The sequence below is a fragment of the Lactuca virosa genome, chromosome 8 (assembly GCF_052849685.1).
Source record: "Lactuca virosa cultivar CGN04683 chromosome 8, Lactuca_virosa_CGN04683_v6, whole genome shotgun sequence".
NCBI classification, from domain to species: Eukaryota; Viridiplantae; Streptophyta; class Magnoliopsida; order Asterales; family Asteraceae; genus Lactuca; species Lactuca virosa.
In genome coordinates, this window is record NC_136433.1 from 261132397 (window position 1) to 261150112 (window position 17716).

Consider the following 17716-nt stretch of genomic DNA (forward strand, 5'->3'; position numbering starts at 1 on the left):
CTTATAAGGCACTACTGGTTGCAAAGGGTTATTCTCAAACTCCGGGAGTTGATTATGATGAGACCTTTTCACCAGTGGCCAAGATTAAGTCTATTAGGGTTCTGTTAGCCATTGCTGCATTTCATGATTATGAAATATGGCAAATGGATGTCAAAACCGCTTTCCTTAATGGAAAGTTGGCTGAAGATGTTTACATAGTTCAGCCAGAGGGTTTTGTCAGTACAGAGTACCCCAGTAGAGTGTGTAAGCTCGAGAAATCCATTTATGGATTAAAACAGGCACCTCGCAGATGGAATCTTTGCTTTGATGAGAAAGTCAAAGAAATTGGCTTTTCAAGGAGTGAAGATGACTCTTGTGTCTATATCAAGGCTAGTGGGAGTATAGTCAGCTTTTTGGTACTGTATGTGGATGACATACTACTCATAGGAAATGACATCCCAACCCTGCAGGAAGTAAAGTTCTGGCTTGGGAAGTGTTTCACTATGAAGGACCTTGGAGAAGCTGCCTATATCCTAGGGATAAGGATTTTGAGAAACAGGAGTAAAAGACTAATTGGACTTAGTCAAAGCACCTATGTGGACAAAGTGTTGAAAAGGTTCAACATGCATAACTCCAAGAAAGGAGAGTTACCCATCCAGAGTAACGCCAGATTGAGTAAGACACAAAGCCCTAGTACTGAGGCTGAGATAGCAGAAATGAGTTGAATACCTTATGCTTCAGCTGTAGGATCGATCATGTATGCTATGACGCGTACTCGACCTGATGTAGCCTTTGCTTTGAGCATGGTTAGCAGGTATCAGGGGAACACTGGCAAGGCACACTGGACTGCGGTAAAGAATATCCTCAAGTACCTACGGAGGACTAAGGACTGGGTCCTTACCCTCGGTGGCAGTGAGGACTTGAGAGTTGTAGGGTACAGTGATGCTAGCTTTCAGACTGACAGGGATAATTTCCGCTCTCAGTCGGGCTGGGTCTTTACTCCAAACGGAGGGGCAATTACTTGGAAAAGTTCCAAGCAGGAGACAATGGCTGATTCCACTTGTGAATCAGAGTATATAGCAGCAAGCGAGGCAGCAAAGGAGGCTATATGGCTAAAGAACTTCATCGGAGACCTTGGAGTTGTACCAGCTATAAAGGAGCCAATGGAGATTTTCTGTGACAGCAATAGTGCGGTTGCCTTAGCCAAGGAACCAAGAGATCATGGGAGATCCAGACACATTGACAGAAAATATCACTTCATCAGACATCGAATAGAAGAAGGAATCCTCGTGGCAAAGAGGGTATCATCGGATGAGAACCCAGCAGATCCCCTCACGAAGGGACTGACTCGGGCTAAGCATCTCCAGCATGCTCGGAGCATAGGGCTGAAGGATGATATTAGTTTTAGTAGTTAGATAATCTTGAAATTTGTAAAATGTAATTGACATTTGATGATAAATAAAAGCTGTTATTTATGAGTAAAGTGTTGCTATCTCTTGTCAATCGTTTACTATTATTTCTTTTTGCATGTTTTGACTTCCAGAATAATTATGTTATGGTTTATATCATATTATTCAAACTCTCCACAGTCGGTCATATGTTGGAAGTAGATATGAATCAAGACTGTCATGGGTTGGCTTGTAGAGGTCTAAGATGTTAGACAAAGCGGGGCTACAACACTCATGAGTGCTCATAAGTTCTGAGTATTGGATTCAACCCACGCTCACTGGCATCACTTCATGGAATTTATCTCGAGTGATCGTGAGATGGTAATATCATATAAGTCTTCAAACCTAGACATATGATTTGTTACCTATGAGTTGGTTATGCATTGATTATACGAAAACGCATTGGTAACTCGATGTTATAAAACGTACCTTTGTTTGTAATTCAACAAGTAGTAGAGCAAACATATGAGTCGAAGTTTATCTGTTCCTTCTTGGATTAGAAGCGATATCTGGGCCCCTCGATGATTTTGTTTTGACCTATGTACCGGGCCCGGTCAGAACTAAATTGATGTGTTCAGTTAAGTTCTATGTCAAACAAATCAGAAATCAGGAAACAAATGTTGGACAATAAGCAAGACCTTGTTCCATATATTTGTCCGGCTGATATCTAGAACAGAGGATTGTATGATCACTTATCTAAAATGGCGCTTCATAGTTCAACAGAGTTTAAAGAGCTACGATTGCTGATCGGTTCCTGAAGTCATACTTGCAACTATAGTTATTAGACTTATCCAAGTGGGAGACTGTTGGATATAGTGTCTAAGTCCATAACTATATTTGGTATGTACTTGACCCGACCCGGCATGGTCCATTTGGGTTGCACTTCACCCGAACAATTTATGGATAATCTTTTGAGAATAGTATAAGTTATGATTTATTAATATATTATAAGTTCTAATATATTAATATAAAATCATATTATTTAATTAGTATTGATCTATAATTAATCTAGGATTAATTTAGAGATCAAAAGTATGACTAATTAAATTCGGTCAAGTCAAAGTCAAACAAAGTCAACAATTTAAACCGGTCAACTCCATTAACCCTTGTATGTTAGGGTTTACGTTATGTAATCACTGTACAATTCGCTATTTTAATGAGAAAACATCATTTGGAAAGTTCATGTGTTTGATATTCCTTAGCCTTAACAGTGCTAAACAACGAACCAAAGCGATAAAACACTATTGCACAATCATCGGGATTGTGTAGGACACTAAATCATGGCTTAACGGGGTCTATGGACCTTGCGTTGCGAAGCCGGACACTCAAAAAGATCACAAACGAAACCTCTCTCAATCTCATTCAAACCCTACTCAAGATTACTTGACGCTAATAGGATCAAAACTCATACACTACGATATAAATTGATGTTAATAGCAACATAGTATAGTACAACGTTATAACTATAATCAAATTAAATTATGATACCATATTAAAATCAAATCAAAGTATAATGCTCTAATTAAATTTAAAAGAATCAAACTTGAATGCTATAATTAAACTTCAAATCAAAGTAGATTGTTATAATCAAATAATAACTCATCTTTTATAAAACTCCATTTTTATAAACTTTACATTAAATTTTATAAAACTCTATTTTTATAAACTTTACATTAAATTTTATAAAACTCTTATATTAATTATGTAAAAGATGCTTGTGTTAGTGGGAAATTATGAAGACCACCAAAAGCAAAAAGATTATTCCCATGGTCTCCCACTCACACCTCCCATCCACTTTCCTTTCCTTTTTCTCCCAACACATTATTCTCTTCACCACTTAAACCTTCTCTATTCTTTCTCTCACTCTCAATCTCGAAATTCATCCAAGAAATACTCATATTCCAGCCAAGAACAATCTATTATACTCAAATCTTCATCCCTCTTGAAGCATTCATCAATGTATGTTGTTAAAAGTTTCAAATTCATACAAGAAACAAATTAAATCCACCAAAATATCTAAAACTCATTTTATGCATAAACCTGATTTTTCTCAGAATCCCATCAATAAAATAAGAAGTTTTGGAAATTTTCAGAAAATAACTTATTTTTATTGAATTACTATAATTATTGCAATAAAGTAGGGCAATAATTCACATAAAATACTTTTTGCATTCAATAAATTCTGAGAACATTCTGGGATGACCAATATATTGATTAAACATCATTTATGAAGTTTCATGCATTTATATTACTGTTTACTATTATTTATGATTTTATTGATTAATTAATAATGAAATATATAAAAAATACTTCCCATAGTCACCAATATCCGAAACTTATACACTAGGCTCTATATCATGTTATAAAACTATGGTTAATTTTACAGAATTTTTGGGAATCATTTATTATTTTTCCCGAATTTTGTTGTTGTTTAATCATTAAAGTATTAAATAAATACTAAAACAGTTCAGAAAAATATAAAAATTTTACAGTAATTAATATTGTATGAAATAATGATTTCCTAATAATTTCATAATTTTTCAATACTGTGTACTATTTAAAACCATTTTCCTAAGTATTTAAACATGTAAAAATGCATTTTAATGATTATTTCATATAAATAATTGTTAAAATCTGTAAATAATTATAATTGGGCAAATTATTATTTTAATAAGAAATTATTAAAATCTGGCCTAAATTGAAAATATAAATTAATTATGCAAAGTAATTAATTCAATTTAAAATTCATTTAACAAATGAATACCTTAATATTATAATCAAAATGAATTATTGTTAATTCATCTAATATAAGAATATGTGTCTAATTATTTGTATTAGTACTCTATTCTCGTTTAGCAGTTCCTAAACCAAAACTATTAATTATATTAGGTTCTACGCCATTTTGACCCGAACCGTCTATCGTACGACACACGCATTTCGTTTTGGGACTAATGTGAGTAATCTACCCCATACTTTATAATTTTCAATACTTTTGGGGTGTATCATGTGGTTCTAATATATTCCAACTTCATTTTATTGTTTTATCACAATTGAGACATTGTTGGGACATTTATACGTGAGTCATTAATTGTATAACTATTGTTTGTTTACGCTACATGTACTTGTAGTGCATTACCATTTTTAGTCTAATCTCCATGACTATGCCCGTATTCTTGAGGTACGTTATGGACAATAATAGCGTTATTGGGTTGACCACCCCGCCTTGGGACGCTAAGGTGATTGATCGCACGTGGTTGAGTGTGTATGATGATTAGATGCTCCATCCTATATATATATTTATATATATATATATATATATATATATATATATATATATATATATATATATATATATATATATATGTATATATAGGGTGAGGACTTATTGTTGTTGTTATCATTTGTTAATCAATTTTTGATTTATAAACCGTTATCTCAAATACAATTGTTTGCCGACTTCAAAAGAAAACAAATTTTCAATTATAAAGGTTTCAACTTCACAATTTTCTCTACTAAAATTAGATTACTCACCAACTCTCGTAGTTGACCTGTTTTTACCCATGATGCAGATTTGAAGAATGAAGTTGATGAAAAATAGGTTGTGCCTTAGAAATCCACAAGACTATTTAAATTTGATGTAATAAATGTTGTTCGTATTTGGATTTGTATTTGTATGTTGTGGATCTTGTTTGCATACTTAGTACTTAATTGAATCTAATCATATTATAACATAGTTGTCATGAGACTTTGAACAGTATATCACGCCTCGATCGATTCCGACAAGGATCGGGGTGTGACAGATTGGTATCAGAGCCCTTGACTATAGGGAATTAGGTTAATTGCCTTGACCTAGTCTATAGCCTCTAGGGTCCTCTCGTATGCTAGTTTATAAAATGCACACACAACTGCATGCAATTCACACTTAGAAAATCCTAGGAATACCTTTGTGTGTTAATTGCTCCCTTATGTGCATACATATTACTCCTGACACTTATATGTGTGCATACACTTGTGAATATTCTCCACTTTCTCTGAAAATCACACACATACTCAAGTTGTTTAACAAAATGTATATACATATATGTATTCCTTAGAGCTCATACGAAATTCAATGTCATCCACTCTAGTTGGGTAGGATCATAGTAATGGACGCGTAGTAACTGGAAGGGGGAGGTACCGGTAGCCCGAAAGTCCTGACTAGGTAAGCATTCGTATACATCACAATCAACCGAGGGACCAGTTTGCTTATCTGGGGACCAAAGGCGAGAGTTCCCAAACCTATAGGCCAAAGCGCGTCATTCACATTACTTTTGAGCCATCAAAATACCCGACCTTATCAAACGTATCCGAAAGGATACACTCCAAAATGGCCAACTCATTGGACTATTAAGTTCCCTAATGGGCCTAGAAGTGGGAAAGGAATGTGAAAACTTAGTTTTGTGGGGGCCCACGCAAGTGCTACATGTTTCACATTTAGTAACCATGGAAAGCCCAAAAGGTGCCCAACACTCCTAACCATGGCCCAACAAGTGTTTTACAATTATTTTACCCAACAATGTCTAAAAACTTTATTTCCATAATCAATTTACAAATAACTCACAAGTCCATATGCGTGTTTCTCGTAGTTGACTTGTTCCTTGTTTGGTTGTGGACTTAGGGTAGACTCATTAGGATCAACAGTCTAATAAAATTTTAATTACACGTAACTGGGGGCATGTCGAGTGAATCTTAGGAGTGGATCAGACATGGAACAAATCACAAGATTATAATCAAGTTATTCCTACTAAATTCATAAGTCTATATAGACCTCTAGTATCGAGTCGTCGGCGTAGTCGTGTCGGCAATCTAGAATATGGCTAAATACATAATACAAACTATAATACCTAAATTATACAAAATTTTCTGCATAAAAAAATCAATAGACAAACAAACACAATGAAACTAAAAAGGGTATCAAACTATCAAGAGAAAAACACATACAATGTAGATTAAAATCCACTAATTATAACAAAATGGCTAAAAGAAAAGGTAAGGACTAAGGATTGTTAAGTCCTCTCTTCTTATAAATAGCTTTGAAGCAAGCTTGCCTAAGCTTCTTTGTTCTTTCTGTCAATTCCATACCTGGCAATTTCTCCATCATCTTCTTGTGCCCTTCTAACGTCTCTATCTCCTCCTTTAATCCCAACTCCTAGTTTTTTTTTTAAAAAAAAAGGTAGATGCAATATATTTTTCGTGTGAGTTCACAAAATTTACAATGAGTTAAGTTTATATAAATTTAAATCAGGAAATCATAGTAAATCAATTGAATTGATGTGGAATATGCCTAGGGCCATTGTTTATGTTATAAAGAAACTAATAATTAAAATTTTAGAAAATACCAAAACTACTTTGGTTACCAAGTGCAGGCATGCATGCATGAGTAATGTATAGAAGGTTATTATCGTAATTTACCTTGGCATTTTGAATGAGGGATTGTAGGCTCGTAAGTTTTCTATGAGGCCATCTGTTTATGTTTAGCTCTCTGCATCTTTTCTTCAACAATGTTAACCCTATCCCTAGTTCCTTTGCCGCCATGATTATCGGCATCTCAAAGTACTTCGCTATCTCTTCAAACTCCAATGGTCTCAATCTCTTTGCCACCTTCCGGCCACCGTGATCAGTGGTGGCAGCACTAGAACTACATGTAGCCTCACCACCGGATTTACAGTCTTTACTGAAACTAACCAATGGTAAATTACCATCCTCCCAACAATCCCATAAGCTTATGTCTTTAAGGGGATCTAAATCGTGAAACTCATTTCTAGAAATGATGTTTTGATCTTTGTTAAGTACTGTGGAAACGTTCTGATCGAGCACTTCATGCAATTTTTCCGACAACTCGTAATCATGATGGTCGAGCCTGTCACCACTGCAAAAATCCAAAAACTCAAGATAATCAAATCCAACACGATGGAAGACTCTTTTTGATCACTACAAATCCAAACCATGTTTTGATCAGTATAGACAAAATCACTTTTTTGTGCGAAAGATGGGGTAATGAGTGACGTTTATATATACCTGAAAAGATCTTGATGATCAAAGTACTGAAACCAATCGAGGTCATATATGGGGTTTTGATGATCTGCAGGTGGATCCATTTGTGAGGGAGAAGTTAAAAATTGCGGTAAGAATGTGATGATTTATATAAGTGAAGTGGGAGAAGTAATTAATAACAAATAAAGAGGAAATGAATATATATGGTCTATGAGCCGTAACCTTCTTCTTCAATTCACACACATATACGTATATGTTGCTGCAAATTATGACTTATGTGCCTCATGCATTTAATGCATCACATGCCTACTGCATATTCTTGACTTTGAAGCTACGTACCAGTTTCGAATTTCCCCAGTAGCACACTTTTCATTAGAAAGTACTCCAAGTCTTCACACATGAACCAGTTAGAAAGTACTCCAAGTCTTCACACATGAACCAATTAGAAAGTACTCCAAGTCTTCACACATGCAAATTATGACTTGTGTGTCGCTATAGGTAACTAATAAAACTTTATTTTTTTAACCCCTTAAATATCAGTACAAGCTTCTAACATCGACGTTTAAATTCTAAATTTCTTTTTATTACTAAAACTAGCATCAATTCAAGTATATAAACCATGAATCTTGAGAACACGGCAAAACCCAAATAAGTCTTATCATCTATGTAAAAACTCAGGGTTTTTACTAGTGAATCTATCAGTGGCGGAGCTTGAACAATTAACTTGGGGGGGGGGGGGAAATATTATAAACTGAAATTAACAAAAATAATAATAATAATAATAACAGATTGTTTTCAACAAATAAACACCAAAAACACCTAGAAAAAGAATTACAACTCAGCCCGACGGCCTTTAATGTCTTTAAAAACAGATTATGAATGATATATTAGTAAGCAGACATCAATTTCTCTTTCAATGTTTTCATCTTTCCCATGATTATATCTAGAAAAATCAAAATGAAGGAACAATTGATTCAATCAAAAAAAATCAAAAATCAAAATTTGAACAATAACCAATAACTCATTTAACAATAACCAAATCAATCTTTGTTTTCACTTTTCAGTTTTGTTTGAAGCTGCCTAGCTGTTAAGCATAACCAAATCAATAACGAAATCTAAAAAAAAAAAAAAAAATCAAACTAAAAACAGCAGCAACAGTACAAGACCCAACACCAACAATAACCAAATCTATAAGTTCATAACTTATAAATCAAATTGGCAAATCGCCAAATCGCAAATGACAGCCAAATTAAAAAGAAACTCAGTAAGAAAGTAGTAACGCATAAATAGGCAACAGATTGACAGAAAACAGCAGCAGCAGTGCAATACGCCAACACCAACAATCAACAATCTTACAATCAGAAAAGAAAGAACAGCTGAACAGGATTTGGGTCTCGGGATTACATACCTGATTTCTGTGAAGTGAGAATGGGGACTTGGGCACTTGGCGATGGCGATTGGCGAGAGTGAGACCAGGCGACTGACTTGGCGAGACAACGACAAACGAACAGCAGGCGAGATAGGCAGCGAATTGGGCAAATGGGGATGAATCGATTTTGATTTCTTGATACCGCTTGGTCGCTTGGAGAATTTGGAGTATTGGACAATTCTGATTAGGAATCGGGAGGGGCCAAAGCCCAAGTTTGAAGATAGCAGGCTTATAACTATTTTATTTTGAACTACAATTCCTACTTCTAGCCCAAAAATCAGGAGGGGGCCACTGCCCCTCCTGGCCCCAATAATACTACGCCCCTGGAATCTATGATGGCTAGTGTAAACATTATGGTCATATATCATTAAGATTCTATGGACTTAGAATGTGTGATTCCGCCTCATTCCCTGTTCCTTGTTTGGTTGTGGGCTTAAGGCGGGGTCACCCATCCGAATGCCCTTGCAATCTTAATGATATACGACTAGTTTACGCCAAGCTACTATAAAAGAACTGGTAGGACTTATAATGCAAATTTCATCAAAATTTGTTGAAACATAAGTAATGATGGAACTCGCTAACTACGTTATAAAATATTCATAGTGGTAATACCAAGGATAAAACAGGGAGTATAAAAGCACACATAGAATACTCTATCATCCCAAAACAATAAACTCCTTTTAAATCGACTCAGTTCAAGTTACAATAAGAAATTTCCAAGGTCGTATGTGACATCAGGCGGGTTGTTCCTCACCAAAATTAATTTCTTATACTACGAAACGTTTTCCACATCTTTTTCCAAACTCTTGAAGTCCCAGTCAAAATGCAAATTTCGGGACGAAATTCCCTCTAATGGGGGGATGATGTGACAACCATCAAATTTCGGTCAAGTCAAAGTCAAACAAAGTCAACAAGTTAAACCGGTCAACTCCATTAACCCTTGTATGTTAGGGTTTACGTTATGTAATCACTGTACAATTCGCTATTTTAATGAGAAAACATCATTTGGAAAGTTCATGTGTTTGATATTCCTTAGCCTTAACAGTGCTAAACAACGAACCAAAGCAATAAAACACTATTGCACAATCATCGGGATTGTGTAGGACACTAAATCATGGCTTAACGGGGTCTATGGACCTTGCGTTGCGAAGCCGGACACTCAAAAAGATCACAAACGAAACCTCTCTCAATCTCATTCAAACCCTACTCAAGATTACTTGACGCTAATAGGATCAAAACTCATACACTACGATATAAATTGACGTTAATAGCAACATAGTATAGTACAACGTTATAACTATAATCAAATTAAATTATGATACCATATTAAAATCAAATCAAAGTATAATGCTCTAATTAAATTTAAAAGAATCAAACTTGAATGCTATAATTAAACTTCAAATCAAAGTAGATTGTTATAATCAAATAATAACTCATCTTTTATAAAACTCCATTTTTATAAACTTTACATTAAATTTTATAAAACTCTATTTTTATAAACTTTACATTAAATTTTATAAAACTCTTATATTAATTATGTAAAAGATGCTTGTGTTAGTGGGAAATTATGAAGACCACCAAAAGCAAAAAGATTATTCCCATGGTCTCCCACTCACACCTCCCATCCACTTTCCTTTCCTTTTTCTCCCAACACATTATTCTCTTCACCACTTAAACCTTCTCTATTCTTTCTCTCACTCTCAATCTCGAAATTCATCCAAGAAATACTCATATTCCAGCCAAGAACAATCTATTATACTCAAATCTTCATCCCTCTTGAAGCATTCATCAATGTATGTTGTTAAAAGTTTCAAATTCATACAAGAAACAAATTAAATCCACCAAAATATCTAAAACTCATTTTATGCATAAACCTGATTTTTCTCAGAATCCCATCAATAAAATAAGAAGTTTTGGAAATTTTCAGAAAATAACTTATTTTTATTGAATTACTATAATTATTGCAATAAAGTAGGGCAATAATTCACATAAAATACTTTTTGCATTCAATAAATTCTGAGAACATTCTGGGATGACCAATATATTGATTAAACATCATTTATGAAGTTTCATGAATTTATATTACTGTTTACTATTATTTATGATTTTATTGATTAATTAATAATGAAATATATAAAAAATACTTCCCATAGTCACCAATATCCGAAACTTATACACTAGGCTCTATATCATGTTATAAAACTATGGTTAATTTTACAGAATTTTTGGGAATCATTTATTATTTTTCCCGAATTTTGTTGTTGTTTAATCATTAAAGTATTAAATAAATACTAAAACAGTTCAGAAAAATATAAAAATTTTACAGTAATTAATATTGTATGAAATAATGATTTCCTAATAATTTCATAATTTTTCAATACTGTGTACTATTTAAAACCATTTTCCTAAGTATTTAAACATGTAAAAATGCATTTTAATGATTATTTCATATAAATAATTGTTAAAATCTGTAAATAATTATAATTGGGCAAATTATTATTTTAATAAGAAATTATTAAAATCTGGCCTAAATTGAAAATATAAATTAATTATGCAAAGTAATTAATTCAATTTAAAATTCATTTAACAAATGAATACCTTAATATTATAATCAAAATGAATTATTGTTAATTCATCTAATATAAGAATATGTGTCTAATTATTTGTATTAGTACTCTATTCTCGTTTAGCAGTTCCTAAACCAAAACTATTAATTATATTAGGTTCTACGCCATTTTGACCCGAACCGTCTATCGTACGACACACGCATTTCGTTTTGGGACTAATGTGAGTAATCTACCCCATACTTTATAATTTTCAATACTTTTGGGGTGTATCATGTGGTTCTAATATATTCCAACTTCATTTTATTGTTTTATCACAATTGAGACATTGTTGGGACATTTATACGTGAGTCATTAATTGTATAACTATTGTTTGTTTACGCTACATGTACTTGTAGTGCATTACCATTTTTAGTCTAATCTCCATGACTATGCCCGTATTCTTGAGGTACGTTATGGACAATAATAGCGCTATTGGGTTGACCACCCCGCCTTGGGACGCTAAGGTGATTGATCGCACGTGGTTGAGTGTGTATGATGATTAGATGCTCCATCCTATATATATTTATATATATATACATATGTATATATATAGGGTGAGGACTTATTGTTGTTGTTATCATTTGTTAATCAATTTTTGATTTATAAACCGTTATCTCAAATACAATTGTTTGCCGACTTCAAAAGAAAACAAATTTCCAATTATAAAGGTTTCAACTTCACAATTTTCTCTACTAAAATTAGATTACTCACCAACTCTCGTAGTTGACCTGTTTTTACCCATGATGCAGATTTGAAGAATGAAGTTGATGAAAAATAGGTTGTGCCTTAGAAATCCACAAGACTATTTAAATTGATGTAATAAATGTTGTTCGTATTTGGATTTGTATTTGTATGTTGTGGATCTTGTTTGCATACTTAGTACTTAATTGAATCTAATCATATTATAACATAGTTGTCATGAGACTTTGAACAATATATCACGCCTCGATCGATTCCGACAAGGATCGGGGTGTGACATAATGCTTATTTGGAATGGGCTAGGCTTGCATGGAAAGTCCATGGATACTCCATGGAGCTTTAACCCATGGATCTCATGGAAATGAAAAGACATGGGTATTAGGGTTTACATGGATGTAACCCTAATCCACCACACTATATAAAGGAGGCTTTGGTTCTTGAAATCACACTAGTTGTGGTGAGTAAAGTAAGAGGGCCGATTTCAAGAAAGGTGATTACTATTCTCTCAAAATTCCAAGTTTGTGGTGATTTGTGATTTCCATTTGAGGCATCCACACTATTGGTGCTAGGCTCTAAAACTCCAAGCAATCAACTACAACTCTAAGGTAAGTAATTCTACTAGCTTTATTTGATTCAAGTTCCCCATACCATGCTAGATAGGATAAGAACCTTGGAAAAATAATTATTTGCATGTATCTTAGTCAAACATATATCCAAGGTTTATAGGGTTGCATGTACACCATAGGAGTGTTAAAATGCTCAAAACCCATCAGTTTTTTCTATGAAGAACGTGAGATCAAGGAGTGGCGGTCGACAGAGGTAGAGGTGGCCGGTGAAGGGAGGAGGGAGGCGATCAACGCCGGATGATGGGGGAGGTTGGAGGCTATTCAACGGAGGTGAGTCGTCGGATGATGGATCGTACGTTTGAGCGAGAGAGGAAAACGGGGAGGAGAGAGAGAAAGAGAGAGAGATGAAAATTTATTTTATCAGATATTAGATTTAAGAAATCATTTAATTATACTTTTGTTCCTATAATACCTCCGATTGAATTAATTAAGATACCCCTCCTTCTTTTTTTGTCTACTTATTTACAAAAACGCCACCTTCCATCTCGACCCTTCCTTTTTTTGATCCAACGTTCCACCTTCAGTTCCCGGGTTCTCGGAAAACTTTGAATTCTCAAATGATCATTCCTCTCTCTCTCTCTCTCTATATATATATATATATATATATATATATATATATATATATATATATATATATATATATATATATATATATATATATATATATATAATCAAACTATAATATTAGGGTTTAACCTGTTTTTGCCTACTTCATAATGCACATTCTAAAACAAGTGGTTATTATTTTTTTTAATGGTTATTTTATGAAGGAAGATTTTCATAAACATTTACAATATTATATTTGTCCAAATCTTTTTTTTTTGCAATGTTTTTAACTATTTATAATAATTTTTGTATATTTGATTTATTTTAATAGTTACAAAAGTTATACATATTGTCTCTACATTTATAATAATTGAACGTCTATTTCTACATTGTTAGAATGTCGCCCACAAAACACTTCCTCTTCAACTCTATTCCATGAAATGTATGTATTGATTGTTTAATTTTTATTGTTGATTATTTTTATGTTTTAGATGGATGATATGTTAGATATTACCATTGATTTTGATGTTTAATAAGTGTATGTATATATATATATATATATATATATATATATATATATATATGATATTTTGATATTTAAAAATGATATTTATGATATTTTGATATTTAAGAAGAATATTTAAGTATATAAATGATAAATATGATATTTAAGATTAAGTTATCAAATATTTTGATGTATTTAAGTATATAAAGGATAAATATGATATTTAAAGATTAAGTTATCAAATATTTTGAAGTATTTAAGTATATAAAGGATAAATATGATATTTGGGGTGTTTAAAACAACTTATTATGGTTCCACACCGCTATAAGTTAAAAAAATGTTTGGATGAAAGTAACTTATCCGGTAGGGAACCTCTAATAAGTCATTTTTTCATAAGTTACCCTATACTTAGTTATTAACTTATAAGCTAATACGTTATAATTTATAAGCTAATAAGCAATGCCAAACACCCCTTTATCTTATAAAGTTAACAAATATTTTGATGTTTAATAGTAAGAGTATATATATGAAATTCTTTTTGTATAAAAATATCTTCAAAACTTAATTAGATTACTAAATTTCCTTTCAAATCAAAATAGAAGACTTTGTACTCGGATGATTTGTGATCTCCAAAGAGTAGTCGACTGAAATTCACCGGCCACTTCCAAAGATCCCCTTTTTTACGCATAAACATCATAATATCAAGTTCAGTCAACAAAACCCTTATAAAAAAAACTGACAATGGGTGCATTTCTGAAGCTAATCGACGTGATCCTGTTCATCGTCTTCCTTGTAATCGCAATTGCAGCTCCACTTCTCGATGCTCAAACATGTCTTCCTTCCAATATCTTCCCGGACATCCTTGTAAACCTCAAGACATGGTACACCCACGAATACGGAGATTACTTGGTCTCTGATAAACCCCATTTCTTCGTTGGCCTTATTTGGCTCGAGCTTCTCTTCGCGTGGCCTCTAGCACTTGCTTCTCTCTACGGGATCGTTGCTGGGAAATCTTGGTTGCGCACCACCTGTTTGTTGTATGGCGTCTCCACTTTCACTTCTATGGTATTCTTAACTTCCCTTTCTTCGTTTTTCCCCCATTTGATCCATTGAAAAAAGGGATCAATTTACAATCTCGATCTAGCATAATGTAGTACGAAATTGAGATCTAATTGCTATATACCAAATCCATAAATTTTGAGGGTATGAACTTGAGGATAATGTTTAATTGTTTATAAATGTGATGTGATTGTGAAAATGTACATGAAGATACATCCATGATTGATGTTGTAGTTGGTACATTTGATCATAAATCTTCACCAATATTCAAGGAAATCTAATTATCACCATGACACCTTGTTGCTGTTGATGTTTGAATCAAACTTCAGCCATTTAACCTGAAAGAATTCATTCCTTAGTTCACTAGTCATAATGGTTTGCAGAGTTCCATTAACAAATGGAGAATATAAGAGAGCTATAAAATGTAGTGAATAGTAATAGAATTATTTCGTGTTCTTTTAGGTTGCAATATTATCAGAACTTGTGGGATCTGGAAAAGCATCAGAAAAGCTATTGAAGATGTATTCTCCGTTCATGGGTTTTGCTGTTTTAGCCATCTTGCGAGGTTTGCTTCCACATTCTCGAAAGTCAAATGCAATTGGCACAAGGCCCTCTTTGGTTAGGAAGAAAAGAGCTTGAAATGGTTTTCCAAAATTTTCATTCATATTTAAAGCCTTATGGTATTGTTGTAACTTGTAAACTTATCATGGGATTAAGATTATTATTTACACATTGTTTTTGACGCATTATGAGCCAAATAGTTAGTTTTTTTCTGTTCTCGCGTATGTATCGGTTTTAGCTATTATATATGTAATCGGTCTTGGTTAACGGATTTTGAAATTAGGTTCAAAAATTGGTTTTCATGCCTTGACCTAAGAAAACGAATTTTTATATAGTGGAGAATCTTGTTTTCATCCATTATTTTTTCAAATTGTTATTGATACAAGGTATAGGTAGGGATGCAACTTTGACCCGCGGATTCGGATACCCGCGGTTACCCGACCCTAACGGGGCAGGGATTCCCCGCCTTGACGGGTAACGGGGATTAGTTTTCATACCCGAAACGGGTACGGGGCGGAGACGGGTATATATATATATATATATATATATATATATATATATATATATATATATATATATATATATATATATATATATATTATAACGTGATTTAGTGATTAACAAACCCCATTATATATAGGTTTAATTAATGCATTGAGTTTGCATTGAGTTTAACTTTTGTAACTTAGGCTGCAATGCCTCTCTTATATTGTAATTGCCCACCTTTTAGTTTTAAGCTTTCATATATTGTAATTGTCCACCTTTTAGTTTTAGTTTTAAGCTTCTGACGATGTGGGATTTCTAAGAATAATAACAAATTGTAAAAAACAATAATAAATTGTAACAACTCATCCCACATGGTCCTTGTACAAACAAAATCACGTAATAAGCCTTTATAAGTATCAAGGAAACATACCACATATTTGTGCTATCATTCGCTTCAATTTATTTATGAATTAATATTTCATAGTACTTTGTTAAATTGTTTGCATATAGTCTTAGCCTTTTTGGATTTTCTTAGTAAATGGGTATCCGTCAGGTTACCCATACCCGATGGGGATTTCTGACCCCGAACCCGTCGGGTTTTATGTCGGGCGGGGACGGGGATGGTTATGGGGATTGAAGTTCGGGTACGGGGGCGGGTATTGCCATCTCCGCAAATATCCGCACCCGTTTGCATCCGCATCCCTAGGTATAGGAGGTTTTTCAAAACCGGTTTTGACCCTTGAACAAATCCCGAATGACCCAAAAAACACCTTATATCAAGTTATCACAAAGTAATGTTTTTCGATTATTGGGCCATTTCTTATCAACCATAAAAATCTCCTAAGTTCTGATACCCAAATCAAGTTTGGCAAAAAGTGGTGAAAACTAAGATTTTTCAAATCCGTTTTTCTTAATTTGGTTTTTAACAGAGTCATATCAATTCTATCCTTTTGACTTTTTTTTACCACTAAACTGGTTTCAACCAAACCGATTTTGTCTCAAACTGGTGTTGTTTTTGTTGAGAAAAAACCAAATCGGGTGGGTCTGATTTTGTTTGAACACCTCAAGTGGTGAAGCCCACCACCCACAAAGAAATCATCCATTCTCCATAGCAAACCCTCTACTAAAAGGGCAACGAAGATATTGTTTACAAATAGGGCAACCAAGACATGCCAAATAGGGGGATAAAAATGACCAATAAAACCTTCCTTTTATTTGTGTCAAAGTCCTATGCTTCTTCTTGCAAAGTAACATTTACTTAACTGGATACAATAGTTCACTACAAAGTGGATAAAATACATTATTATAAGAGATCATTCACTGTTAATATTCTAATTTAGAAAGGTTACTACAACATCGCTAATATCTCCTTAGATTTCTAACCTTCATCTCTAACAAACCTCCTCCTAGCTGTTAAATGAGAAACAAAAACCATAATTAATAACAATCGTTGACTAAAATACAAAAAATGTAAACGCTTTCAACAAATTTACTTTGCATGCGACTGTAGAATGAATGATTAGTTGGGTTGCTTCTTTGATAAGAACCCTAGTTTACCCAATAAAGGAGCATGTAAATAGTTTTTCTGTTTACATAACAAAAGGTTAAGAAGGTGTTTAGGTGTTCATCTAAAAATAACTTCTTTAACTTATTGACTTGTTGAAAAGTCAATAAGTGTGACAACCGTCAATTTTTGGCCAAGTCAAAGTCAACTAAAGTCAACGAGTCAAACCGGTCAA

General features: G+C 33.5%; 1 protein-coding gene across 1 annotated transcript; it reads left to right on the top strand.

Moving 5' to 3' along the window:
* The first annotated feature begins 14464 nt into the window (after window positions 1-14464).
* On the top strand, window positions 14465-15672 carry LOC145132883 (uncharacterized). Its single transcript, XM_079067834.1, has 2 exons — window positions 14465-14936; window positions 15393-15672. The coding sequence occupies exons 1-2, from the start codon at window positions 14613-14615 to the stop codon at window positions 15567-15569; spliced, it is 501 nt and encodes a 166-aa protein (XP_078923960.1). The 5' UTR covers window positions 14465-14612; the 3' UTR covers window positions 15570-15672.
* Window positions 15673-17716: the final 2044 nt, after the last annotated feature.